This window comes from Calonectris borealis, chromosome 29 (genome assembly GCF_964195595.1).
Source record: "Calonectris borealis chromosome 29, bCalBor7.hap1.2, whole genome shotgun sequence".
Classification (NCBI taxonomy): domain Eukaryota; kingdom Metazoa; phylum Chordata; class Aves; order Procellariiformes; family Procellariidae; genus Calonectris; species Calonectris borealis.
The window spans coordinates 1773240-1800680 of record NC_134340.1 but is presented as its reverse complement, the minus strand read 5'-3'; the positions used below and the strand labels follow the sequence as shown (position 1 = coordinate 1800680).

The 27441-nt window shown below is 64.0% G+C and overlaps 2 protein-coding genes across 2 annotated transcripts; one reads left to right on the top strand and one right to left on the bottom strand.

Moving 5' to 3' along the window:
• Window positions 1–299: 299 nt before the first annotated feature.
• On the bottom strand, window positions 300–3105 carry TTC24 (tetratricopeptide repeat domain 24). Its single transcript, XM_075175924.1, is given in 9 exon segments — window positions 300–376; window positions 379–508; window positions 882–1035; window positions 1129–1199; window positions 1350–1463; window positions 1581–1702; window positions 1860–1988; window positions 2069–2281; window positions 2361–3105. Coding segments are annotated over 9 exon segments (1755 nt in total).
• Window positions 3106–6829: 3724 nt separating this feature from the next.
• On the top strand, window positions 6830–21001 carry IQGAP3 (IQ motif containing GTPase activating protein 3). Its single transcript, XM_075176044.1, has 37 exons — window positions 6830–6909; window positions 7304–7460; window positions 7755–7832; window positions 8026–8102; window positions 8270–8337; window positions 8567–8680; window positions 9463–9641; window positions 9890–9977; window positions 10237–10400; window positions 10598–10685; window positions 10808–10971; window positions 11118–11278; window positions 11492–11616; window positions 11798–11961; window positions 12121–12211; window positions 12325–12492; window positions 12621–12763; window positions 12837–13007; window positions 13317–13400; window positions 13656–13727; window positions 14278–14347; window positions 14741–14949; window positions 15194–15346; window positions 15472–15635; window positions 15827–16051; window positions 16137–16277; window positions 16793–16877; window positions 17131–17363; window positions 17442–17574; window positions 17856–17958; window positions 18116–18260; window positions 18418–18505; window positions 18766–18978; window positions 19103–19269; window positions 19461–19562; window positions 19820–19928; window positions 20130–21001. The coding sequence occupies exons 1-37, from the start codon at window positions 6845–6847 to the stop codon at window positions 20241–20243; spliced, it is 4875 nt and encodes a 1624-aa protein (XP_075032145.1). The 5' UTR covers window positions 6830–6844; the 3' UTR covers window positions 20244–21001.
• Window positions 21002–27441: the final 6440 nt, after the last annotated feature.

The following is a 27441-nucleotide window of genomic DNA, read 5'->3' as shown; positions in this document are numbered from 1 at the left end:
TGCAGAGTAGGGGGCAGGGGGGGATTTCATACAGGGGCGCGTGAATCCACCCTCAGATCTGCTGCCCCGTCTATAGGGGTTGGCTACGAGGTGCCAAAATCCCAAGCCCCTCTGATTTTGGGCTTGGGGACACGGCCATCGCAAGGAGCAGGGGTGTCCCAAGCCCTGCCGGGGGGTCTCTGTCCTTCAACCCTCCCCTTGGAGAACACCCTGGAGCCCAGAACACCCATCCGCTCCCTTGCCCGCTCCTCCAGCGCGTCACCTACCGCGCCGGGGACCTCAGCCGGAGGGTTTGGTGGTCACGATGCCCTGTGAAACGCAGCGTGAGACCCGCAGCCCTCGGCTCGCTGGGGAAGCGAGGCTCCGGTTGCGTTTGGTACTTACTTGGCCGGAGGCCGCCGTGGCGCGGCGGGGCCGGGCGCGGACGGGTGGGGTTCAGGTTACTGGGTGCGAAGCAGAGACGGCTCATGTGGAGGTGATGGAGAGCATCCGTGTCATAAACTCTCCCCTATCGCATCGTTACCGAACCCTCCCCAAATTCCAGCTTGAATTACCCCAAACGCGCTCCCCAGAATTACGCGTCTTATAAAATCTCCGGATTTTCACCTTCAACCACGAGAAGTCTCCGGGGCGATGCCACTCGCTGCATTACGTTTTGCTGCTACTGCAAGGGTATTTGGGTGCAAGGAGCTGTATTGGGGTGCCTCCCCCTCGCCCACCCACCTGTTAGCGTGGGGGTGACTGCGACACCCTGGAGCCGCGCTGGGACCGTCCTCATCCTCCCCAGAGCTGTCCAGGCGGCCGTGTGGGTTGCGGGGTTCCGGCGCGGGGCCGTCAGCCCCTGTGCAACCAGGGAGGAAGGACAAAGGCCGGTACCAGACCGTGCCGAAGCCTTGGCTCCGGCAGAATTTGGCTGTATGGCTCACGCAAGTTGTCTGGGTTTTGGTTTGCACCCTCTTACCTGAACGCCCAGGATGGGCTCCCGGCGCGGGCACGTACAGCTCGTCCCCAGGCTGGGCTTTCCCCCCGAAGGACCTGGGGTCAAAGGAAGGAAGATTTATCTCATGGGTGATGCTGGGAACTCATCCACGGAGGAAGGAGGGACAGGACGGCAGCTTTCCTACTCACACCTCGCTCCCCCGGAGCCGTGTCCCGCTGGCGTGGGGTGGCGTGGAGCAAAACCGCAGCTGGCCGGGGTCCTGCTAGGATGGAAGGACGGCCTGGGGTTTACATGCGCACGTCCCTCTGCCCACCGAGCCCTGGTGCCTCTCTCCACCAACCCGGGTCTGGGGGCTCAGTCCCCAGCACCCCGATCTGCCCCGCGCCCCCGGGGTGATGCTCACGGGCGCTGGGGCGGGCGCCCAGCCACCCCCGCAGGAGGGGCGACCGCGGAGGCAGAGCTGGTGCTGGATGGCGTCGGTGAGCTTGTGCACGACCCGCTCGCGGGCAGCTCCGGGGGTGTCCTGCGGAGGAGAGAGCCCACGCGGGCTGGGCCGAGTGGCTCTGTCCCCGGGGCTGGGACAGTCGCCCCGTGATGCACGGGAGGGTCCGGCCTCGGGGGTTTCCCCGGCGCGCCTTACCTGGCAGCGGGAAAGCAAAGTCAGGGCCTCCTTGTAGTGCCCGATGGCTTTCTGGGGGTCTCCCAGGTGGAAGCAGGCTGCTCCCAGCCCCTCGCACGCTTGCCACTGCCCCTGCACGTCCCCTGCGAGGTGAAGGGCAGCATCAGTGCTGGCCCAGCACGTCGCAGCCGAGGTCCCGGGCAGGGAGCATCGCTGATGCCCTTTGGATCCGGCGCATGCCCGGCTCGAGTCTGCTCTGCTGCAGAGCTGCAGGGACAATTTGCCTGTGCCTGCCCTTACCCGAGTCCCGGAAGGCTTGCAACGCGTGCAGGTAGTTCTCTGCGGCAGCCTCGTGGTTCCCGAGCCGGCTGCAGGCGTACGCCAGGTTCCCGAAGCACTGCCCCTGCGCCCTCCGGTTCCCTAGAGCGCCTGGAATTGGGAACACGGGGCTCCATCCCGAGCCGGCACATCCGGCAAAGCCGAGAGCAAGAGATACTGGTGTGACCTACTGTGCAGTGCCGCCGCTCGCCGGTGCCAGCCCAGGGCCGTGCCGAAGCTGTGCAGGGCGTTGTGGGCAGCACCCAGATTCTGCAGCAATGCAGCCTCCCTGCGCCGGTCTGGCTCGGCGCCGCAGAGGGCAAGGGCCTGCTCGAAGCTCTCGGCAGCCAGGGAGAAGATGCGGATCTGGGAGTAGCCGACGCCGATGTCGTGGTAGAGTTTCCCTGCGGGGCAGAGAGGAAAAACTGGGTGCGGGTGCTGCTCCCCAGGGCACCGAGAGGAAAGGGTGCAGCGCGGCGTTACCTCGCAGGGCTGGGTCGGGGATGCTTTCGCAGAGCGAGCGGCACTGGGCGAGGACCCCCGCGATCTCCGCCGCCCTGAACCGTCTGCTCTGCAGCATGGAGCCGCTCGCCCTGCTCAGAGCCACCGCAGCAGCCTCGGGGCTCGCGGCCGCCGCGTAGGTTTGCGCGGCGTCCAGGAAGCAACGCGCGGCTCGCGCCGGTTCCCGCATCCCCAGGTAGCAGCAGCCCATCTGCACGCGAGTCCCTGCTCGGCTGCCAGCCTGCGCCGCACGGTCGTGGCTGGCAGCTTTGCCGAAATACTCCAGAGCCTTCGGAAAATCCCGCAGCCCTTCGTGAGCCGCTCCGATGTTGAAATAAAGGTCCCCCAAGTGCTCCCCGCTCTCCCCCTCCGAGGGCTGGGACTGGAGGAGGAACTCAAGGCCTTTTTTGGGCTTCCCGGTCTCCACGTAGGCAGCCCCCAGGTTGAAGGCACAAACCCTGCGGAGCCGAGGGCTCGCCGTGCCCCCGGAGAGGAGAAGCGCCTTCCTGAAGCACCCCACCGCCTCCCGCGCATCGCCCAGCGCCAGCGCCTGGCGCCCGGCTCGCGTGAGCCCCTCGATCTCGGCCGCCTGCCCCACCGCCTTGTCCTCTCCCTCCTGGGCATCTTCCCCGGCCTTGGGCTTCTCCTTCCCTTTCTTCCGGCTCTTCTTCCCGACGGCGGGGGCCGTGGGCTGCGCTCCCGGGTCAGCAGCCTCCTCCGAAGCCATGGGCAGGGTGAGCGACCTGCCTGCAAGAGAGGGAGATGCAGCAGGCAGCCCGAGCCGGCACGGTCCTGGGATTTCTCGAAACCAGCAGCGTTATTTGATATTATTTAAAAAAAAACTTAGAAAAGTCTTGTAGCCTCTTTGCTGCTAAAGTTTCAGGGAGGAAAAAAGCCTTTCCATGGAGGGCCCCAGCCCAGCTTCTGCCCTCGGTGCCTGCCTCCTGCAAACCTTTGTGGCTACCAGAGAGGAGAGGGGGGTCCTGGAGGAGGAGGGGGGGATGCCGCAGCACGGGGTGGACGTTCCCAGGGTGTCTTTTTGGGAGCTAAAATAACCAGTTGCACGCACTTACTGTTTGCTCTTTGGGTGCAAAGGGTGCCGAGAGGGACAGGGCATCACCACCGCTTGCAGCCGCGTCGCTGCTGCAAACCACCGCTCTCCGGATGGGGACGGAGGGTGTCCGAAGGGCCTGGGCTGCCTGGAAAGCCACCCGGAGCAGATCGCAGCCCCCCGGGGGGATGGACGCCGGTGCCTGGGGCCTGGTCCTGGAACACAACCCTGAAGAAAGAGCCAGGGTTGTGCGTGGCACCCTCAAACTGGGACAAAGCCAGGTCTCCTCCTGGGGAAGGCGCGTTCCCGCAATGGCCCCGCTGGCTCCGGTTTCATCTCCGTCACCGGCACGGTGTGCGGCACCATGGCAACTTGGATCAGCGGCGCCGGTGTGAACCCAGTGATGGGCACAACCAGCCCCTCGCCGTCCCCGCTGGTGGCAGGCGCTGTGGACTTGTTTAATGGGGGGACACCTTCGTGGTCTGGAGCAGATTGATGTACGGGCACGGTGCAGCGAGGGTGAAGGGCACCCCGGGGCCGGCCAGCACATCCTGGGGTCTCCCAGCAGCCCCCGCCTGGCCCAGCCCGGGTGGGCAGACCCCGGGGTGGCCCCGGGGGTGCCCCTGCTGACAGCCGGATGCCCCTGGTGTGCACGGATCCCCGTGCGTCCCCCGTGGGCCCTGCAGGGCCCCCTGCGTGCTGAGCCTCTGGCACTCCGGGGTGCGTCCCCCGTGCGTGTGCTGGTGCCTGGGTGTGCCCACCCCCTGCACCCCAGGATGCCCACGGCACCCCTGGGCTCACCTTGCACCCCGGTGCATGCCCACCCCCTGCACCCATGGGCTCCCCCCGCACCCCGGTGTGTGCCACCCCTTGCGCCCCTGGGCTCACCTTGCACCCCGGTGTGTGCCCACCCCCCGCATCCATGGGCTCCCCCCGCACCCTGGCGTGCGCCACCCTCTGTACCCATGGGCTCCCCCCGCACCCATGGCTTCCCCCTGCACCCTGGTGTGTGCCACCCCCCGCACCCATGGGCTCCCCCTGCACCCCGGGGCTCTCCCTGCACCCATGGGCTCCCCCCGCACCCTGGTGTGTGCCACCCCCCGCACCCATGGGCTCCCCCTGCGCCCCGGTGTGTGCCACTCCCCGCACCCCTGGGCTCCCCCCGCACCCTGGTGTGTGCCACCCTCTGTACCCATGGGCTCCCCCCGCACCCATGGGCTCCCCCCGCACCCCGGTGTGTGCCACCCCCCGCACCCATGGGCTCCCCCCGCACCCCGGTGTGTGCCACCCCCCACACCCATGGGCTCCCCCTACACCCCGGGGCTCTCCCTGCACCCATGGGCTCCCCCCGCACCCCGGTGTGTGCCACCCCCCGCACCCATGGGCTCCCCCTGTACCCCGGGGCTCTCCCTGCACCCATGGGCTCCCCCCGCACCCATGGGCTCCCCCCGCACCCTGGTGTGTGCCACCCCCCGCACCCATGGGCTCCCCCTGCGCCCCGGTGTGTGCCACTCCCCGCACCCCTGGGCTCCCCCCGCACCCTGGTGTGTGCCACCCTCTGTACCCATGGGCTCCCCCCGCACCCATGGGCTCCCCCCGCACCCCGGTGTGTGCCACCCCCCGCACCCATGGGCTCCCCCCGCACCCCGGTGTGTGCCACCCCCCACACCCATGGGCTCCCCCTACACCCCGGGGCTCTCCCTGCACCCATGGGCTCCCCCCGCACCCCGGTGTGTGCCACCCCCCGCACCCATGGGCTCCCCCTGTACCCCGGGGCTCTCCCTGCACCCATGGGCTCCCCCCGCACCCATGGGCTCCCCCCGCACCCCAGTGTGTGCCACCCCCCGCACCCATGGGCTCCCCCTGCACCCCGGGGCTCTCCCTGCACCCATGGGCTCCCCCCGCACCCATGGGCTCCCCCCGCACCCCAGTGTGTGCCACCCCCCGCACCCATGGGCTCCCCCTGCACCCCGGGGCTCTCCCTGCACCCATGGGCTCCCCCCGCACCCATGGGCTCCCCCCGCACCCCGGTGTGTGCCACTCCTTGCACCCATGGGCTCACCTTGCACCCCGGTGCATGCCCGCACCCCAGGGCTCCCCCCGCACCCATGGGCTCCCCCCGCACCCATGGGCTCCCCCCGCACCCCGGGGCGCGCCGGTCCCGGGACACCCCCGCTGCCGGTGCCGGACTACAGCGCCCGGCGGCCCACGCGCGGTGCCACGTGGGCGGCGGGAGATTCAAATCGCGGGTGGAGCCGCCGCGGCCGCAGCCATGGAGGGAGCGGGGCCGGTGCGCTGTGAGTGACCGGCATGGGGGGGCTGGCACTTGGGGGGCAGGAGGGTGAGGGGAGGCAGCCAGCTTTGGGGGGTGCAAGTGCGTGGGGGAACAGGCGGGTCTGGGGGTGCGGGGGGATGTGGGGGGCAGGCAGGTCTGGGGGTGCGGGGGGATGTGGGGGGCAGGCAATGGTGTGGGGGTCTGGGGGGACAGGCAGGTCTGGGGGTGCAGGGGGATGTGGGGAGCAGGCAGTGGGGTGGGGGTCTGGGGGGACAGGCAAGTCTGGGGGCGCAGGGGAATGTGGGGGGGCAGGTGAATGTGGGGGCAGGCAGGCCTGGGGGTGCAAGAGGGTTGGCGGACAGGCAGATCTGGGGGTGCAGGGGGGTTGGGGGGCAGGTGGATGTGGGGGACAGACAGGTCTGGGGGTGCAGTGGGATGTGGGGGACAGGCAGGTCTGGGGGTGCAGTGGGATGTGGGGGGACAGGCAGGTCTGGGGGCGCAGGGGAATGTGGGGGGGCAGGTGAATGTGGGGGCAGGCAGGTCTGGGGTGCAGGGGGGTTGGGGGGATAGGTCTGTGGGGGGCAGGGGGATTGGGGGGACAGGCAGGTCTGGGGGGGGCAGGCAGTGGTGTGGGGTGCAGGGGGGTTGGAGTGCAGGTGGATGTGGGGACCAGGCAGGTCTGGGGGTGCAGGGGGTTGTGGGGTGCAGGGGATGTGGGGGTGTGGGTGGATGGGGGACAGTGGTGGAGCCCCAGGCACCTGGGGACAAGCTGGAGGGGACGCGTTTTGAGGAATGTGCCTGGTGGGGGTGCTGCTGGGTGCCACCCAGCCGTCACGGGTGCCTCCAGCACCAGCGGCACGAAAGGACCCCAACCCTTCCGCCGCCCCCCCGGGTGCTGGCTCTGGGTCTACTTTGGGAAAACGGGAAATTGGGAACGTTCCTCCAACCGCCAGAAGGGCCTGGCCGGTGTCACCGTCACCTCCGAGTGCGGTGCCACCCACGCGAGGGCCGTGGGAGGCGCGGGCGGCTGCTGCGCCAAACCCCTGCCTCTCCTTTGCGAAATCGTAATTTGGGGGGGGATGGGTGCTTAAAAAAGCCGCCCCTGTCACCCACCCAGGCGAGCGCCTCACCGCAGAGGAGATGGACGAGCGGAGGAGGCAGAACGTCGCCTACCAGTACCTGTGTCACCTGGAGGAAGCCAAGCGGTGGGGCTGGACCTGGGGAGCTTAAAATTGGGGGGGGGGGGGGAAGGAATGCAAGGGGCAGGGGGAGGGGATAAAGCACAGGGGGTCTGGGTGGGGGGAGGCTGCAAAATCCTGCCTGCTTCTGGTGCTTTCTGACCCTTCAAAGGTGGGTTTGGGGGTTGGGGTTTTTTTTTTGGGGGGGGGCACATTCAGCCATGCTGTTGCACCCAAACTGAGAAACAGCCGCCTGCTAAACCCCGCAGCAAAGCGGGGGGGCCCGACCTCCCCCTGCTGGCGGGGGGGGGATTGATGGGGATGGGGTGGGTGTCTCCTTCGGGTGCTGCTTCTCCTGTCTGGAAAGGGTCTGGGTGGGGGTACCGGGGGTCCGTGACGCACCCCCTCTCTGCCCGGCCAGCTGGATGGAGGCCTGCCTGAGCGAGGAGCTGCCCCCCCCCACGGAGCTGGAAGAGACTCTGCGCAACGGGGTCGTCCTGGCCAAGCTGGGCCACTGCTTTGCCCCCGCCGTGGTCCCTCTGAAGAAGATCTACGACCGCGAGCAGACGCGGTACGAGGTAAGACTGCGGCACCGGGGGATGCGTTCCTTGGGGCGTACCCCAAAACTTGCAGGAACCTTTCCGTCGCTGGTGAATGCAAAGTGAGGAGGGACACGCGGATTGCAATCGTTAAGGGACAATTTAATAGAGCAGGGCTGCAAACGGGGTCTCTGAGCTGCGCTGTCCCGGGGAGGGGGGGGGTCACAGGCTTTGCCTCTGTCTTTAACCTCATGCCCTGGGTTTGGGGGAGAGGGGGACCCCAGGGATGGGAGAAGGTGGGGTTCAGCCTGACCCCGGCTTCCTCTCTTCCAGGCAGCCGGGCTTCACTTTCGGCACACGGATAACATCAACTACTGGCGCGATGCCATGAGCCACGTGGGGCTTCCCTCGGTAACGTCCCCCCTCCGCCCCCCCCGGCCAAGGGACGCGCTGGCCTTTGCCCTTGCGGCTGCACGCCGCCGCCTCGGCTCATTGTGGCGTTGCAGGGGGGCTTCAGCTCTGTCCCCCCCCGCCCTTGGACCATCCTCCCCATGGACCATCTCGGTGGCGTCTCCGCCTGAGCTGTCTCTTGTCTTGTTGGCAGATCTTCCACCCGGAGACCACCGACATCTACGACAAGAAGAACATGCCCCGGGTGGTCTACTGCATCCACGCCCTCAGGTGGGTGGCCCTGGTCCGGCTCCGGGGCCAAAACTGTTGTCATGGTTTGTGCTCGTGCTCACGGACCCTTCGGTGGCATCACCCCCGGGGTTGGGGTGACGCAGAAGCGTCGGGAGGGAGAAGGAAGCGACTGCGGGGTCATGGCGTGTGTCTGCTTCGTCTTTCAGCTTGTACCTCTTCAAGCTGGGGCTGGCTCCTCAGATCCAGGACTTGTACGGGAAAGTGGACTTCACGGGTACGGCGCCGCGGTGGGGGTTTGCCAACGACCCCTGCGGTGGGAGGGGTGGCGAAGACCTTGGGCGAGCTTTTCCGAAGCTGCCTCGGTCATGCTTACCCCAGCGTGGGTGTCTTCTGCACCCTCTGGTTCGGGAGGGGAGCGGGGGGGGGCTCTGCTGGCTGCCCCCACGCCAGTGCTGGACCACGGTGCTGGTGCTGAGCGCTGATGCCTCTCTGCTCTGCTCCAGAGGAGGAGATCAACCATATGAAGCGGGAGCTGGAGAAGTACGGCCTGCAGCTGCCCGCCTTCAGCAAGATCGGGGGCATTTTGGCCAACGAGCTCTCGGTGGATGAAGCAGCAGGTAACGGGTGCCCGCGGGGGGAGCGGTGCTGTGCATCAGCGGGATCTCAGCTCAGCCCCTGAATGTCAAATCTGGGGCCAGCAAACGGGGGGATGCTCGGGGGGATGCTCGGGGGGATGCTCTGGAGGCACCGGTTGCTCTCCTTGGACCCGTGCATGGCTGCAAGGGCTGGCACAGCCCCTTCCCTGCCAGCAGCACCTGGGGTTTGCATTAGCTGGGCTTGTTGTAGAGACAAGTCCGATGGGGAGCGGCTGAGGGAACTGGGGGTGTTCAGCCTGGAGAAGAGGAGGTGAGGGGAGACCTCATCGCTCTACAGCTCCCTGAAGGGAGGTTGGGGCGAGGTGGGGGTTGGTCTCTTCTCCCAAGTAACAGCGATGGGATGAGAGGAAATGGCCTCAAGTTGCGCCAGGGGAGGTTTAGACTGGACATTAGGAGAAATTTCCTCACCAAAAGGGTTGTCAAGCCTTGGACCAGGCTGCCCAGGGCAGTGGTGGAGTCACCACCCCTGGAGGGATTTAAAAGCCGTGTAGATGAGGCGCTTGGGGACGTGGTGTAGTGGCCATGGTGTTGATGGTTGGACTCGATGATCTTAGAGGTCTTTTCCAACCTTAATGATTCTGTGATTCTATGACACTGAGACTTCCCGGGCAGTGAAGTCTCTTTGAGAAGGGGGGGTTCCCATCATCGTGCGTGGCACGGCCTGTCCCACCGCGCGCAGGGATATAGCGGATGGTCTGTCGCCGTTCTCCGTGCCCCGTCTCACCTTCCCGCCTCGCCTCCAGTCCACGCCGCGGTGCTGGCCATCAATGAAGCGGTGGATCGGGGGGTGGCGGCGCAGACGATGGTGGCCCTCCGCAACCCCAACGCGATGCTTCTCGACCTGCGCGAGGTGCTGGCGGGCGCCTACCAGGAGGTGCTTCACCGGGCGAAGCTGGAGAAGGGTGGCAATGCCAGGAACAGGGTGAGGAGGACACGGGGGGTCCTGGGGGGACTGGGAGAGGAGCAGCCCCTTTGCTGATGTGCTGGTGGGTGCTTCCAGCTGGAGGGGGTCCCTCTTGGTCAGAGACCGTCCCCACGCTTGGTGGGTAAAACGCAGCCTGGGAGCCCTTGTGCTGCTCAGAAGATGGGGGGGAAAGTGGTGGGGACCCCCACTGCGTGCCGTTGGGGTGCGCGCGGGCGGAAAGCTCAGGGTGGGGAGTCCCTCTCCAGTACCTGCAGGTGATCCCCGAGGGAGAGGACATCTACGACCGGTGTCTGACCCAGGCTGAAATCCAGGGGAACATCAACCAAGTGAACGGTGAGCAAAGCTGTGGCTTCCCTCCTGGAGGGGGGGGTCTCCTGAGCTTATCGGTGGGACCGTGGTACCCCAGGCTGCAGGGGAGAGCCTGCCCGGGGTGGTGGGCATAGCAGAAGGGGGCTGTCTGCTCAGGCCAGCTTCAGACCCGGCGGGGAGCAGGGCTGGCTGTGTATTTCCAAGGAGAAATGAAAATTATTGCTCCCCGGAGCTGGGATTTACCCGCTCACCTTCTCTGGGTGTAAACCGGCCTCTCTGCCAGTGCACGGAGCTCTGGAGGAGGTGGACGATGCCCTGGAGAGACAGGACGCGCCGGCGCTGTACCGCGCGCTGCAGGACCCCGTCCTGGCCCTGCGCGACCTCCGGCGGGACCACCTCGACCGCTACTTGGAGCAGCTCAGCACGGACCGGGAGCAGAAGGCGCTGGTAGGGGCTGGCGGGAGCGGGGTGCTGGGGTGGCACCCCAGGACTGCAGCGGTCCCCAGGAGGAGTGGGGGGGGGGGGGGCAGGGGGTCGCTCTGCCGATCAGCGGCTCTCTGCAAGGGGTCTGAGTGTGGCTGCTCCGTCAGCACAAGCAGGATCTGGCGTGAGAGCCGAAGCCCCCTCGTTTCTGCCCGCTGCAGGAGCTGGGCTACGTGGATCTGCTGGAGCAGGAGGAGGTGGAGGCAGGGATCCTCGCGGCGAACAAGAAGGGCGAGGAGGAGCGAGCCGGTGAGGGGCTGGGGTGGACGCGGTGCTTGCGGCGGGTTTTGCCGCCCGGCGCATCCCCGGGCACGGGCACCTCCTGCAACCCCCCCCCCCCCCGCCGCAGCTCACCCCGGTTTCCCCCTCAGTGCTGCGGGCCGTCAGCCGGATCAACGCGGCCATCCGAGAAGGGATGCCGGCTGCGACGTTGGAAGCGCTGATGGACCCTGCAGCGCAGCTGCCCAACGTGTACCCCCTCGCCGCCCCCCTCTACCAGCGCCAGCTGACCCTGCTGCAGCGCCAGCACCCGCGGGTGAGAGCCCCCCCCGGGGATGGGCTCTGGGTGCCACCGATCGGGGATCGGTGCCTCTGCTAGGATTGGGGGGGGTTTCCCCCGTGCCCGCTGGGGCTGGAGGATGGGGATACGGGGGGGTCAGTGTCTCTGCCTGTCCCATGCAGGGCGAGCTGGTGCAGGAGGAGCTGTTCGTGGCTGTGGAGATGCTTTCGGCCGTGGCGCTGGTTAACAGAGCCTTGGATGCCGGGGACCCCGACGGGCTCTGGAGCAGCCTGGTCAGCTCTGCCCTGGGCCTCTCGGGTGTTGAGGGTGCAAACGCGCAGCGGTAAGGAGACGGTCTCTGCGTTTGGGGTGGGTGGCGTGGAGCAACCCCTTGGGAGGAGACGGTCAGGGCGCCCGGGCTTTGTGTGGGCTTGTTTCATCAGCCTCCCCGCCCTGTGCTTTACCTTTTCCCCTCGGAAAAGCAAGGCAGCTGGCTCTGGCAGGCACTGTTCCTGCTTAAAATGCACCGAGCCGTTGCCGTGTGTCCCTCCTGCAGGTATTTTGAGGACTTACTGCAGCTGAAAGGCCAATCTAGGGAAGCAGGAGGCGAGTTCCTGAGCTGGAATGACATCCAGGACAGCGTGAACGACACCAATTCATCGGTGCAAGAAGAAAACGACCGTGAGTCCTGCCCACCTGGGGTTTGGTCGAGCAGGGGCTTCTGCAAACTTCCCGGGAGGGTGGTTGCACGGGGAGCCCAGCCCTAAGGAGACACTAGAGAACCTCGCACTACCCTGGGCTGCGACTCCCTTGGGTGCCCGGAGCACCCAAGGGAACCGCCTGTCCCTTCCCTCCCACGCAGGAGTCCTCGCTGTCCGGCTGATTAACGAGGCGCTGGTGCAGGCGGACCCCGAGAAGACGCTGGCGGCGTTGCTGCTGCCGGCGGCCGCCCTGCCCGACGTCACCCTCCCGACCGCTCGGCGCTACCACCACGTCCTGGCTCGGGCACGAAGGCTGAAAGCCCAGGTGGGGTGGCATCCCCCCGGCAGCGCGGCACCCTGCAAAGCAGAAGGTGCTCGAGGGGTGATGTAGCGCAAGACCGGCGCGGCTGAAGCTCTCGGGGAGGGGGGGGGCTGTGCAGCTCGCTAGACCCCCTCTTCCTCGCCATCTCCCCCTGTCTCGTAGGCCACGGAGGATGATGGAGCTGTGCTTTGGTGGGAAGAGATCCAGGACGGGGTCCGCAGGGCCAACCAGGACACGGTGGCAGCCAGGAGGAGTGAGTGCTCTCCCCGGCGTGGGTGCTGGGTGCTGGCCCCGCCGGTCAGGGTGCTGCTGTGGAGGGGGGGGAGGCGAGAAGGGGCTGACGTGAGCCCCCTTCTGCTCCCGCAGTGGCTCTGGGCACCGCCGCCATCAACCAGGCCATCAAGGAGGGGAAGGCGGCGCAGACCCTGCGGGTGCTGCGCAACCCCGACGTGGCCCTGCGCGGCGTGGCGAGCGCCTGCGCCGCGGCGTACCAGGAGCAGCTCGCGGCTCTGATGGCCACCAAGAAACAAGCGGGTAAAAGCTCGGGGACTACAAAAACTTTCCCCCCACCCCCAGAAGCCTGGGGCGCACCCCCTGCCCGAACCGTTCGGGGGGGGGAGCAGCACCCCCCCCCTGCAGCACCTCTCTGCCTCGGTGCGCAGGGAGCGCGAAGCCGTGCTGGATCGGGCACAGGTTGGCGGATGGTGCTGAGTACTACCTGAGCCTGCAGACCTTCGAGGGCAGCTGGCAGCGCCCGCGCGACGGTGGCCTCAGCACCACGCACCTCAGCCGGGAGGAGATCCAGGTACGGGCAGGATGGGGCTCAGTGGGTGCCGGTGGCATCGCTGGGGCTGAGCTGGTGCGTGGTGTCCCCGCAGTCGGTTGTCACCCGAGTGACCGCGGCGCACGACCGGGAACGTTTGTGGGCATCCAACATCACCTTCGTGGTGAGGCTGCAGGCTCGGCTGCGGGGCTTCCTTGTCCGCCGGGAGTTTGCGGCACGACGGCACGTCCTGCGGGCGCAGCGGCCGGCTGCCATCAGGATCCAGGTGACGTAGCCAGAATCCGGCCCTCCTCGGGGCCGGGGGGGGGGGATGCAAACCACGGGCGGCTGCTTGCAGCATCCTCCAGCGGGTCCGGGGAGCGCCGGTGCTCGCTGCTCTGTACTTTTGACTCGCCCAAGGCGCAGCCGAGGATGGTTCGGGGCTTGTTTTTCTCACGCAACCGCTTTGGGTGCTGGTTTCCTCCGTTTTCCCACGCCCTTATCCTCTCTTCTCGCGCCCTCTCTGAAAAACCGAGCGGACGCCGCGTTGACCTTGCGCGGGTCGCGGTAGCTGGTTGCCTTTTCTCACGCCCAGGCTTGTTGGAGAGGGTACAAGCAGCGCAGAGCTTACCTGGAGAGGCTGCGCTACCTGCAAGCCAACGCCGATGCGGCGATAAAGGTTGGGAAAAACTCTTCCTTCACCCTCTGCTCCCACATCGGGCATCGCTCGGCAATGAGGGTGGCATTTCCCCCCTGCCCAGTAAAGAGGCGGCCGGGGCGGGGGGATACGGCAGCTGGACCAGGGCACGGCTGGGCAGCGTCTTGGGGCGTTGGGGGGGGAGCTGGGCAAAAATCCCCTCGGTTTTCCCCTTTTCCACCCGCTCGCTTTGGCCGAGTCCTTCCAGCATCCGACTTGCTTGAGCATCTCTCCCAGATCCAGGCGGGCGTGAGGATGTGGCAGGCTCGGAGAAAGTACCAGGAGAGGCTGCGCTACTTCAGGCGGAACGTGAGCGACGGGCTGGGGAGTAAAACAGCTCCTGGGAGCGCGTCGCCGGCCGTGGGGACGGAGGGGCGCGATCCTGAGCGTGTGGTCGGACCTCTGTCCCCGAGTGCTTGCAGCGGGAGGGAGAAGATGGTGCATCCTTGCACGGGGACAGACGGGAAGGAAAAGGAGCCTGCTGGGTCTGGAAGCCAAACTACCAGGCTCTGTAAAGAGAAAAATGCTCCGGTTCCACCAAAAACGAAGGAGGACTTCAAGATGTCCATTAAAGGGGAAGGAAATTTGGGGGGAAAGGGGTGCGTCGGCCGCGGGAAGCGAAGCTGCGCTGCTGGAGTTGCTGCAGGGTGTGAAATACGGCAAGCGGAGGGGAAACAACCCCTAAGGAGGGGGAAATCCTAAAATCCCTCCTGGGTTGCGGAGACCCTCATCCCAGGCATCGGCAGATTCCCAGCGGTGGGAGCGGGCAGCGGGGAGCCTGTCCAGCTCCCCTCCGCTCCCCGCGTGTTTCGGGGCTGCTGTGGGGAAACGTCCCCGACCCCCTTGTTTGTCTTGGCAGATTAAAGCCGTAATTAAAATCCAGGCTTTTGTGCGAGCTAACAAGGCCCGCGGGGATTACAGGATGCTGGGTAAGTGCCTGCTCATCTCTGCTCTGAAGTGGCTGTAATTAATTGGGAAGGGGACTCTGCCTCCTCCCTCGTTGGCCCTGCACGGTGGGGAGGCGGTGGCCGCCTGGCCACCAGTGTCCCCGTGGCAAGCAGGAGAGCGGCGGAGGCTTGGTGGTCCCTTGGCATCAAGGGCTGCTCCTGCTGCCCCTCCGCTCCCGAAGGCTTCCTGGGGAGGTGTTGCAGAGCGCGGCACCCTCTTGTCCTGTGTCCTGGTGTTGCAAGAAGATGCTTTTTTTTTTGGGGAGAAGGATGGGGGGGTCTTGGCGATGATGCTGGGGGTCCGAGGGACCACGGTGGGGGGGGCTGCTCGCTCTTCCTCACGAGCGTTCGCGGTGGCACCGTGCCTTGCTGCAGTCCACGCCAGGAGCCCGCCGCTGAGCATCGTCCGGCGCTTCATCCACTTGCTGGAGCAGAGCCAGCACGACTTCTGGGAGGAGTCGGAGGTGCTGCGGCTGCAGGAGGAGGTGGTGAAGAGGATCCGCGCCAGTCGGCAGCTGGAGAGCGACCTGGACCTCATGGACATCAAGATTGGGCTGTTGGTCAAGAACAGGATCACACTGCAGGTGGGGAGCACGGCGGCGGGGGGAGAACCTCGGCCACCTCGCGTGGCTCTGCCGCGGCGCCCGAGCGTGTTCAGCCAGCACGGAGCTGGTCCTCCCCTCCTTGGCATCGCTTGGCTTTTAAAGTGGTTGAAGGGGTTGGGGAGCGTTGAGGTCCCTCTGCCTCCCTTGCCCCAGAAGCTGGGCTGAACGCCGGAGCTCGCCGGCGGTCACCAACGCTTCTCTCTCCTTGCCCGCGCGGCTCCAGGAGGTGGTCTCCCACTGCAAGAAGCTGACCAAGAAGAACAAGGAGCAGCTCTCGGAGCTGATGTCCATAGACAAGCAGAAGGGGCTCAAGTCGCTCAGCAAGGAGAAGCGGCAGAAGCTGGAGGCCTACCAGCATCTCTTCTACCTGCTGCAGGTGGGGCTGGTGGGGCTCCGCTGTGTCCACCACAGCTGGGGGAGCAGTGCAGGGTCCCTGGGCCCTCACCACCCACTGCCACCCCACGACACTTGGGGTGAGCTTGGTGTTCCTCGTCCCTGCAGACCCAGCCTAAGTACCTGGCTAGGCTGATCTTCCAGATGCCCCAGAACAAGTCCACCAAGTTCATGGAGTCGGTCATCTTTACACTTTACAACTATGCGTCCAACCCACGGGAGGCTTACCTGCTGCTCCAGCTCTTCAAAGCAGCGCTGCAGGAGGAGATCAGGTGGGTGGCCATGGGTGCCCCGGCTTGGGGACAGGTCCAGGAAAAGGCTGAAGCAGGGGCATCAGCTTGGATGCAGTTGTCTCCTTTGGCTGCTGCCTCCTGCGTTGGAGAACAAACACAGTGGTCCATCCCCTTCATCGCGTCCATCCCCTTCATCGCGTCCATCGCGTCCATCCCGTCTCTCTCCCCAGGTCCAAGGTGGACCACGTCCATGACATCCTGACGGGCAACGCCACAGTGATCCGGCTGGTGGTCAGCTTCTACCGCAATGCGCGCGGGCAGAACGCCCTGCGGCAGATCCTGGGTGGCCCGGTGCAGGAGGTCCTGCAGGACAAGACCCTCAGCATCCGCACCAATCCTGTGGACATCTACAAGGCGTGGATCAACCAGACCGAGTCGCAGAGCGGGCAGAAAAGGTCAGGCCCTGAGCAAGGAGGCTTAGCCCGACCACAGGGTGACGGGCGTTGGGGTGGTGATGGGAACCTTGTCTTCCATCCACAGCAAGCTCCCGTACGAGGTCAGCCCTGAGCAGGCTCTCAGCCACCCCGAGGTCCAAAGGCGGCTGGATATTTCTATCCGCAACCTCCTCACGATGACGGATAAATTTGTCTCTGCCATCACCTCTTCTGTAGACAAGATCCCGTACGTATCTCGACGGTTTGTATGCACACCCCTGCAGCGCTGCTGGCTTGAAGGCAGCTCCAGCGAGGCTTTGGAAAGGGAGGTTGGGCGATGGGGGGCTTCCCGGCCCCTTAGCTGCTGCAGGACTGAGTTGCTGCAGTGTCAACAAGGGGAAATCCCGGCATCAGCGGGTGCTGCTGCTTCTGCTCCTCCAGCAATGCCCCGCTGGGCTCTTCTTGCCACTCCGTTTCTCAGCGCTTTGCTACTGGCATTGAGGTATCCGCAAGGAAGACGCCGAGCTTTGGGGTAATCTTGGAGGACGAAGACTTCCTCCAGGGACGTCTGGGCTGGCGGCAGGGGAAGGGAGGGAGTTGAGGGATGCTGCAGCCGCCAGCCCCTCCTGTGGGCTCCTCCATCGCCCCAAGGCTTGGGGGGGGCTTGCCGCTTCTTGGGTGATGGGTAGTAGGGATGGGGCAGGGTGGCCGAGCCTGGTGCCGCTCTGCATGCTGACGGACCTCTCCCTGCCCTCTCCTCAGCTATGGGATGCGCTACGTGGCCAAAATCCTGAGGACATCCTTGGCTGAGAAATTCCCCAAGGCCTCGGAGGAGGAGCTCGACAAGGTACCCCGGGGCTGGGGGGTCTGCGCGGCTTGGTGGGGTTCAACCGTGTGTGCGTGTGAAGGGCCAGTATCCCTCTACAGAAGTCCTCTTGACTTAAAAACGCCTTCAAGTCAACATTTTCTTTGAGCCGCTAAGGAAATGCCAACGGTGGGCTCTTCTCTGTGCTGCTGTCCCCTCCGGGAGGGTCCCACCTCTTCTCTGCTGAGCTACCAGCCCCTGTGCTCCCCAACACCCACCCTGTCTTGTCCCCTAGATCGTGGGGAACCTGCTCTACTACCGCTTCATGAACCCAGCGGTGGTGGCCCCTGATGGCTTCGACATTGTGGACATCTCGGCCGGGGTGACCCTGCATCCCGACCACCGCCGCAGCCTGGGCTCCATCGCCAAAGTGCTGCAGCACGCAGCCGCCCGCAAGGCCTTCGATGGGGAGAACGCGCATCTCTGCGGGGTGAACCAGTACCTGGAGGACACCCACAACAAGTTCAGGTGGGCATCGGGGTGGGAGGGCGGCTACGAGCCGGTGGCAGGGTTTTTGGGGCTGACCAAGGAGGTTCTTCTCTGCAGGAGGTTCATCTCTGCTGCCTGCTGCGTCCCTGAGCCAGAAGAGAGGTTTAATGTGGACGAATACTCGGAGATGGTGGCGGTGGCCAAACCGGTCATCTACATCACAGTGGGAGAGCTCGTCAACACGCACAAGGTAAGGGCATAAAACTCACCTGCAAACAAGCAGGCTCCACTTCTTCTGCTCTCACCTCCTGGGCTTTCTGCTGGGTTTCATCACGCTCCTCTGTATCCCCCCGCCAGCACAGCTCCTCCTGGCCTTTTTTTTTTTTCCCCCCTTTTTAAGCAAGCAAATAATCCAGATTCTGCAGGTTCTCCGCTGCTTGTCCTTCCCTGAACCTCATAACTTGGCAGTCCCCTCCCGACTGGCCTTCGCCCCGTTTCTTTGCGCTGACTCTGCTCCCTTGCACCATCCAGCTCCTGCTCGAGCACCAGGATTCCATCGCGCCGCACCACGGAGACCCCCTGCACGAGCTTCTGGAAGATCTTGATGAGCTTCCTACGGTCCAGTCCCTTGTCGGTAGGTAGAGCTCTGGGACCCACTGCCCACCCTGGCAGGAGGAGGATGGAGATCAGGATGCTTTTCTTGCATGAAGCTCTAGCTGGATTGCGTTGGCCTTGGGGAATCCAGTCCTCCTGGCCCAATGTGGCTACTTGGGCTCTCTCTGCCCTCGCAGGGGAGAGCGTTCCCAGCCCAGCGGGCGGCAGTGCCGAGCAGATGCTCTCCCAGCTCAGCAAAATGGAGATCTCCCTCACCCTCACCGGCAAGCTGGTGCCGGCGACCAGCAGCGAGGAGAGCGACGCGAGGAGCTTGCTGCTGAGGTGAGGGTGGGCTCTGCGGGCTGCGGGGGACCTTGCTGGGGGTTGGGATGCTCACGGGGGACAAGAAACCCTTGGGAAGCAACTAAATAAGGTGCTGCTCTGGTGGAGGAGGGGGGTGGTCCGGAGCGGACGCCTGACCTCTCCCTCTGGTCTCCAGCACCAAGCAGATGCTGGTGGACGTGATCCAGTCCCAGCCAGGAGATTCCCTCCCGGAGATCCTGTGGACGGTGGCCTCGGAGCACGAGGTGGGATGCGCGAGGCTGCTGCTGGGGCTGAGCTAAAAAACTTCTTGGGGAAACGGCAAACAAGGCCCTCGGCAAAAAGCTGCCTTGCACCTCTCGAAGGCTTGGCCACTGCTTTTATGCTCCAGTTTTTCAGAGAAAGCACGTGTTTTGGGCCAGGAGAGACTGGTATCGAAGTGTGTGTGTTGGGGGGGGGTTGAGTGCTCCATCTCCTCACGTCCCATTCCGGCCGCGCCCCAGGCTCAGCCCCTTCTCGTCCCTAGGAAGCCTCCCACGACCACCTCATGCACAGGCGAGCGCTGCGGGACGCCCAGACCCCTGCCAAGCTGCAACGCAACCGCTCCCTGGCCGCCAACAGCCGGCTGTCCATGGAGGAGAAGAAGCGCAAGATCATCCGCAACCTGCGGCGCTTGGAGAGCCTGGGGCTCGTGGATTCTGCCCATCAGTACCAGGAGCTCATCAACGAGCTGGCCAAGGTGCGCTGGGGGACGCGGAGTCGGGAGGTCACCTCTCTAAACCCTCTTGAGATCCCGCTCTGGTGCTTCGATGAAGCTCAGAACGAGTTATCTCGGCTTTCTCGTACGGTTTTGTTGCCTCCAGGACATCCGCAACCAGAGGCGCTACCGGCAGCACCGCAGAGGGGAGCTCCTGAAGCTGAGACAGACCCTGCAGGGCCTCAACGCCAAGACCTTGTTTTACGAGGAGCAAATCGATTATTACAATCAGTACATCAGGACCTGCCTCGACAACCTGGCAGCCAGCAACAAGTACGTTTCCTTACAAAAAAAACCTAATAATTTAAAAAAAAAAAAAAAAAAGAGCAATGAAAAAAAAGTAGTTTTTATGTTTTTTTTTTTTATTGCTATCTGGATGTTGTTGAGTCCTGGAGATGTTGGGGGTCCGAGGGGTCGCGTGTGGTTGGAGACCAGCTCTGAGCACGTCGTCCCTTCTCTTCAAGGCTCAGCGGGAAGAACAAGAAGCTGCAGTCGCTGCGCTACACGGCGGCGCGGCTGTTGGAGAAGGGGGTGCTGCTGGAGATCGAGGACTTGCCGCCCAGCCAGTACGTACCCCTGGTCCCTGGGACGAGCTGGTGCAGGGCAGGTAGGGGAAAATAGCCCGGGAGGAGGAGGAGGGTGGATGTGGGCCCACCACCAAGGATGGGGTGAGTTGTTTTGGGTATTGCCAGGAGAACACGGGGGTGTTGGGATTTGGAGGGGGGGGTTTTTGGGCTGGGGGTCTGGCCGCGTGTGTGGCGGGGGGTGAGTGACCTTAGTTGCGTGAAAGCCGTGAAGGCAGCGAGCGGCTCTGTCCCTTCAGGTTCAGGAACGTGATTTTCGACATCATCCCCTGCGAGGAGTCGGGCAGGTTCCAGGTGAAAACCAAATTCATGGGGATCGACATGGAGCGGTTCCAGCTGCACTACCAGGTGGGGAGCCCCTCCTGGGGGTGCCGGTGCCCCTGGGGGTGCAGGGTGGGGGGTGATGTCCCCACACTTGCCTCGTTTTTGGGGGGGCTTCGAAGCCAGCCTCGCCGTGCATTTCCCTGCTCTCTGTCCTGATGCAAACCTGATGCTGGGTGCCGAGGGGGGGGACAGCCCCCTCCCGCTGACGGTCACCTCTTCCCGCAGGACCTGCTGCAGCTGCAATACGAGGGCGTAGCCGTCATGAAGATGTTCGATAAGGCCAAGGTCAACGTCAACCTGCTCATTTTCCTCCTCAACAAGAAGTTCTTCAAGAAGTAACAAGGGCGGGGGGGGGGTGGGGAGGGTTAGGGGAGAAAACCTCGGGGTCGCTGGTCCTGGGGCAGCACGGCCCCGTGGCGGGGAAAGCTGCTGCTTGCAATGAAGTTTTCCTGCTCGGTTGCTGCATCCGCATGCAGCGGCGCCCGGCTGGGGAGAGCAGAAGGGGAGCCCAGCCCCGGGCAACCCAACATCGGTGTTGGCTGGAGCCCCGCGCCCCTGCGGCTTGCGCCGGCGTGAGCTGGTACCCGACCCTCCCCGCAGGAAGGATGCGGCTGCCGCAGCTTTTGCAGCATACGTAGCTTTTAAAATCTCATTTTTTGTGGGTATTTTGGCTGTTTAGTTCCTGTGTTGCTAACAGCCGGCTGCTCAAGGACACTATGGGTTTCTGGACACTACACATGGTTTTTAGTGATGAAATAAAGGTATTTTAATATATTTTTTTTTTCTCCCTCCCACTAAAGATGGGGAAATATCAGAATTAGATTTTATATGGGGGTAGGGAGAGAGGGAGAATACAGAGGCAATAACTGCTTGTGAAGACACGTGGGAGCTGTTCTCTAGTAAATCAAGGTGCCAATAGGAGAATTTTGGTTTTTAAAAATGAATTTCACTGCCTGCTTTCCAGCCAGGCTGGGGGCAGCAGTAGAGGAGGGTGGCCCAGAGCCGCTGCCGTCCCCGGGACGCCTCGGGGGAGCGGAGCAGGGACCTCTCCCCTCCTCTGGACCACGTTGATGCCTGGCAGCTGGTGTGGAGCAACCCCAAGCCCTTGTCTCAGCCAGGCTGTTGATTTGCTCTGGTGCTTAATTAGACCGAGTTTGGCCATGGTTGCTTTTAAAGCGCTTTCTCCTCCATGTAAGCTCCTATCCCAGCCCCTTCCACAGGATGGGAAAGGAGCTGGTAATGGTCCCAAGCCTCCTCCCAGCCCCGTCTTCTTCAGGCACAGGAGCAGCAGGGCTCCAACCTGCTCCCCAAAGGAGCTTTTTTGGGGGACCTGGATGGGGATCCCCATCGCTGCTTTGGTAACCGCCTTAGCACCTTCGGGCGGCTCAACGGTACCCGATCTATTGGGGGCGTCTGTCTGTCTTGTCTTTGGAAAGTGATGTTTGTTCGTGAGGTTTTTTACGTATTTTATTTCTTTCCCTTCTGTCATAAAAGCTGCAAACAGCGCTTACCCCTCCACCGTCTGCGTGCTGCCTCCCGGCCGCGCTGCGCTTGCTCATTTACTCCGAATAAATATGTATAAGAAAATACAGAATTGCTCTGGATGATCGTTTTGCCTTCAACCAGCCCTGCGGTCCTCGCCTGCCCCTCATTTCACTTACGGGGTGCTTTCAGGCTTTTGGCATTTCCTACGGCACCCCGTCCCCAAAGCAAGGTGCCCCCTCGGCTTACGGCGACGGGAATCATGGAATCATTGCCGGGAACTGGCTCCCTGGAAGCAGCGCTGAGTCAGACGCTGAGGCATCGACTCAGCTCTTGCATGGGGAATTTAGGCCACTTTCAGACACGCTTAATTCTTAAATAAATACTATGATTACCTCTCATAAAGACTATGATTATATCTCTAAAGGAATGAATGGGGATCAAGCTGCAGCACTCTTCCAGTTTTAAAATAGGACCGGGCTGCGGTTAACCTGTTGGGTGCTGCACCAGCGGCAGGACACGATCCCTGCGGGTTGCTGGTGCGTGTTACCCCTTACCACGTTGTGGTTTTTTTTTCCTTCTGGCTACCATATTGTTTTTTTTTTTCCTCTTCCTCGCCTTCAGAGGAAGAACCGGCACTTCTCTGGCTGCGGCTTGGTGTGGTTTGTTCGTCGCCAGCCTCCTCCTACGGCAGCCGTTGGCTTTGCAGGAACAGCATTTGACACCCCGAAACCATTTAGCGGTGATGTTTTGGGGCGGGAGGGGGAGCCTGCTGCAAAAGGCTCTGCATAATGAGAATAATCCCCAGCTCTTCGTTAAGCACGCGCCTCGCATCAGTCTCAGCCCAGGCTGGAGGCGACTCGGTGGTGCTGTGAAAAAGGTGATGGGTTTTTTTGGTTTTTTTTGGCTCCTGGAAAGCTGCGCGGTGGCCAGCCACGACTCGGAAATCGGGTGCTGGCTCTCGCCTCCTGCCCACGCGTCTTGAAGAGGAGGTTGGAGGGAGAAATTCAGCCCTGGAAACGCCGAAGGAGGCCCGTGGGCTCGCTTCGTGAGCCGTTTCCCAAGGCAGCTCCACTAGATGTCATTGCAAGCCGGGGGAAAGCGCCGCGGCCGGTGGGAGCCCAGGCGCCGGCCGTGGGTGCTGTGCCGCGCCGCGCACTGTGGGTGCTGCGGGCACCCTGTAGCATCCCGGCTACCGGCAGCCTCCCGTCGCGGGGTCCTGGATGTGACCGTGCTGCAAACCCTCGTATGGGTCGGTCACGCCGATCCCAGGGCGCGCGGCCCAAATCTGGGACAACGTGAGGCTGAGGCACGCGGGCGAAGGGGACCTGTCCTCGCACGCACGGCCCTTGGCCTCTCCTCTGCCCTGTGGGCTCTCCCCGGGGGCACTGGGCTCGCTGGGGGCTGCGGGGTGCTTGCCCAGGCTGGGAGAGCCAGCTCGAAAGGGGACAGGGAGGAAAGTCAGGTCCTACCCCAACCTGTTGCTAAAACCATCCTGAAAGGTGTTATTTGAGGATGGGGAGAAAGGGGGAGATTTGGGCTCTCCCTGAGGCTCATACTTCACCTAGTCCAGCTCCCGCGGGTCCCATCCAGCGCCTTGCACCCATGCACCGTCCTGCATCTGGGGCCACGCGCGCTCCCTGCATGGCCGCGTGCATCGTGGTTGTGCTCAGTCCCCTCGCTGACCTCCCAGGTCTGCATTCTTGCACCTGGCTGCCATCCGGCGTCCCCGGCTCCGCAGAGGAGCTGGCGGCTGTGCCACGCTGTGCCGGAGGGTGCTGGCGAAGGTGCCACGTCCCCATTTGCCATGCAGCCCCATAGCAACGCCGGCCCCGCTTCCTTCAGCCCTGTTCCCTCTCCCCCGTTACTTATTGCCATAATTGCCTCCAGGAGCATAAATGAGCTGCCAGATGAGTGGGCTTTAAAAAAAAAAAAAAGAGGAAAAAAGGGCATGTGAAAGGGTTTAGAGAAGCGTGCGTGTAAGTGTATGCATGTGTATACGTGTGCGTGAGAGAGGGAGAAGAAAAATGCCGTGGGGTACGGGATATGAGTTAAGTATTGCAAATCTAATCAGGCTGGCTCTCGGGGCATCAGAGATAACCCCTGCAGCCCGTGGCACTCGGCATTTGCCAGAGTTAAGGAGATTGGAGGCAGCTGCCAAGTGCAATCAGTGGGGATAGGTGCCACCAGACCCACCCTGGGGCTGCTGCCCCGCTCCGGGGTGGGAAAGGGGCTCCTGGGTCTGGGATTTCCCAGATTTTGAGAGGGAGAGGTGAGAGAGGCTGGAGAAGCGCAGGAAGGTTCATGGCTGGGAGCTCGCTGTCCTGGGAGCATCCTCTATCTACTCCTGGTACGCTCGCAGGAACCCACTAAACCCAAAAAGGATGAAAAGTTGTTAAACTGGGCTCAGAAAGCTGCTGCTGAGAGTCCTGATCCCGCCAGCTCGGGGGCTGCCCGGCCCGGTGGAGCGGGTGCTGGGGGTGCCGGGTGCTGGGCAGGCTGGCTCGAAGGCAGCGCTCCCGGAGAGCCGCTCTCCCCCAGCGTCACGTGCTGCAGCGACGCTAATCCCGGTTTGAAAGCCCGCGCCCCACGCTGCGCCCGCTAATCCCCCTCGCTAACGCGGCTGCGGGACTCGAGCTGCGGCGCTGCCTCGGCGAGCCCCGGGGGTGTCCGTGCACCCGGGGCCCCTCCGCGGGCGCAGCCGGGCCGCGTCCGCATCCTCTGCCTGCTCCTGCTTCAGCCTTGAGGATGCTCCTGTGCTCCCTGCTCGGTGCAAAAGGGTGCTGAGTCCCGGACCCCCCCCCCAAAACACGCTGTTGGATAGAGGCTGATGTAAAAATCGGCAGGGTGCATCCCAGTCCCGGGTCAGGACATCCCAACCGCCCGGGAAAACACCGCGGCTGCCCGGGAGGAGGGATTCACCCTACTTGGCCAACCTGGCTTCGGCACAGCCCCGATTATTCAGCACGCGAAGACCTCACCTGCAGCACCGAGGAGGTAGGTGAGCGGCTGGAGCCTGCCCGTGTCGGACTCGGGGTTCAGCACGGGTTTGCCGGGCTCCTCCCGAGCAGCAGCCGCCTTCCCGGCAGCTCCGGGAGCTTTGCAAAGCGGTTCCCGCTGGGATGGCGCAGGCTTCGTGCGCTTAAGAATAATATTGTTGTTCCCTTCCGATGGTAGCAGCTTCCTCGTGGGAGAGGGGAAAAAAGCACAAACCGAACCGGGGAGAAAATAAGAGGGGAATGTTTGCCGACTGTCTGCTGTGTGGTGTTGCTGTTTGTTGTGTTTCTGCCGTTGCTTTGGCAACCCCAGGAAGCCATGCCAGGCTGGAGCATCGCGGGTACCAGCGCTCCGTGGCGAGGAGCCGGGGCTCGGCTCGGCAAGGCGAAGCCGCCGACCCGGCAGCAGCCCCCGGTGGGGATGGGGTGGGGGGGGGCAGTTTGGGGTAGGGGTCGTATTTGAGCCCAGTTCGGGTGCTGCCCCGCCTGGGATGGGTGCTTGCTTTGCACCCCCGGGCCGTGGCATCCTCCGGGAGGGACCTGGCTCTGAGAGGAGGAAAGGAAGAGTGGCTTAAGGGTCTGGTGGTTATCCCTGCCCCTGGGGAAAGCAGCCGGCCCTGCTCTTCCCCGGGCGCCTGGGGAGTATCTGGGCTCATCCCCTTCCTTCTCGCCCAGAAGAAAGGGAGCAAACCGGCAGCATCGGGGGGTGGGGGGGTGGCTGCTGTTGTGCAGCACCGTGCACAGCTCGCAGGAGGGGTGCGAGGGCGTCGGGTAATGCCGTGTGTGGGTGCACCCCTATCCGTCCGGGACGGGAGTCATTCCTTTCATATCGGTGCACCAAACGGCCTCATTCAGAATTGCTTTCTATCTCCTGTAGCTTCGTCGGAGCGGGGTGGAGGCGGCCGCTGCCTGCGCAGGCAGCGAGGGATGGAGTCAGCGAGGGCCAGGCTGGGGCCGGGGGGAGCAGGGCAGGGGAGCGTGGCCGAGGAGGGGAGAGGGCCCGAGAGCGGGCGCGGGGAGGATGACGATGCTCCCTCCCCGGGAGCTGCGCGAGCGCTGACACCCATCAGAGCCGAGCCCTGTGTGCCCCGCGGCATCCCCAGGGCAGAGCCATCAGGGGGTGGGTGAAGACTTTGCTCCTGGGGGCCAGGAACCGCTCTCTGCAGCCAAAGCAGCCCCAGAGATGCGTGTTAACCCCTTGGGGGCTGCAGCAGGAGAACCGAGCTCCTCGGGGACGTGGGCACGATCCTCCCCGAGCCTGCAGACCCCGGGGCTTTGGTTGTTTTTCCTGCCAGCCGTCGGTTTGGGGGCTCTGTTGCTTCCCATCCCGCTTTGCCCAAGAAGTGTCGGCGTGAAAAGGTTGCAGCCTGTCGCTAGTTGGAAGTGCCAATTTAATGAAATGATTTAATTGCCGCATCTCCAAATGGCGCTCGTTGTAACGGAGGCCTGATGAGGAATCCTGCCCTGAACTGGAAGCTGACTCATTCTCCTCCCAGTCCCGGGGTCAGCGCTGGATTGCAAATAAACACACCAAATTCCCACTGCTTGGTTCTGGGAACGTGCTCCCGGCCCCGCGCGGAGGGCAGGGACCCGGGAAGGGGCTGGGTATCCGCCTGCCTCCCGCCGCGTCCTCCCACCCTAGGAGCGGGGTGGGCTTTGGTGGTACCTGGGACCATCTCGGATGAGGGGGCGAATAAAAACCCTGGGGGCTGTAGAGGGGGGAAAACCCACCACTTTGTTCCGATGAGGGTCTGAAAAATCCCAAATTCACTGCCCTGTTCCCTCTTCCAAACAGAGAGGCCAAGGATCAGGCCCCAGCTCTCCTGCATCCTTGCGGTAGCTCCCAGTGAGACCCCGTTCCCATTTCCTTCGCTCCCAGCCCTGCGCAGCCCCATCCCCTCCTCGCCGTAGGGTTTCCATCTCAGCATCTCTGGGTGCAGCTTCAGCCCCGGGCTCGGGAGCAAGGAAAACTGAAGCAATAAGAGGACGGAGCTGGGACTTGAAGCCGCATCCGATTCCTAGGATGGGGGGGGGGGAAGCACTTTTTACCCCCAAAAAACTCCCCGGCGTGGGGCTGAGCAGAAACGGGAGCCAGCCGTGAGTCACCCTGCGTGGCTCCCGCCGAGGAGCGACCTTGTGCCGCTGAGCCAGCGTGGGCTGGGGGCCGGGGCAGCCGCGGGAAGGGGAAGCGCGGATGCTCCAGGGGAAAGAATGAGCTCCGGGGCTGAAACCGCCGACCGGAGGGGACCGGAGGGGACCGGAGGGGACTGGAGCAACAGGCACGAGGCGAGGGAAGGTCTGAGGGGAGAGCGGGAGGGCTTGCTGGAGCAGGGAGGCAGGATTTGGGTGCTCCTGGCCCTTCCGCACCCACCCGCTGGGCTGCGCGCTCCGGGAGCCACCGCGGGACAGGACTCAGTGGAACTCCGGGGTGGGGGGGGGAAAGGAAAAAAAAAAAAAATCATCTCCCCTCTGCTCTGTTCCTGCCACCCTGTCCTCAGCCTTGGGATCCTTCCAGGCTGGCGCTCGTGAATGTTTTTCCCCCGTCAACTTTTTTTGCTTGAATCAGCGGACGTGACTCACCAGGAGGAAAGAAAGGGCTCGGGCGAGCCGTGCTCCAGCCCGCGACGGCGACGGCGGGTCCCGTTCGGTGCAAGGGGCCGATGCAGCCGAACGCCACGGGAGCGGCGTTGCGAAGCCCCTTGCCTACGAGGAGGCAAACTCCGGGCTGCCATCCCATCACCGTCCCCTCCCCGTGCCCAGCCCAGTGGGTGCAGCAGAGTGGGAACTGGTTAAGCCGGAGCACCCCGTCCCGGCGGAGAGGGGAGATTCCTCTGGTGGGGGGGTGTGTGTGTGACCCTTTGGGGGGGGGCTGCAAGACACGCCTGCGCCTTCATCACCGGGGTGACCATCGCACCCCGAGGGGACCGGGTGCTGGGGACGTGCGTCGCCCTTCCCAGGGGACCGTCGGAGGGGAGGAGCAGGCAAAAACGCAACCGCGGCAGGTTTGCGCTTGGCTGCGGGGGGGGGCAAAGATGGGAGAAAATCGCTCCGCGGTGGGT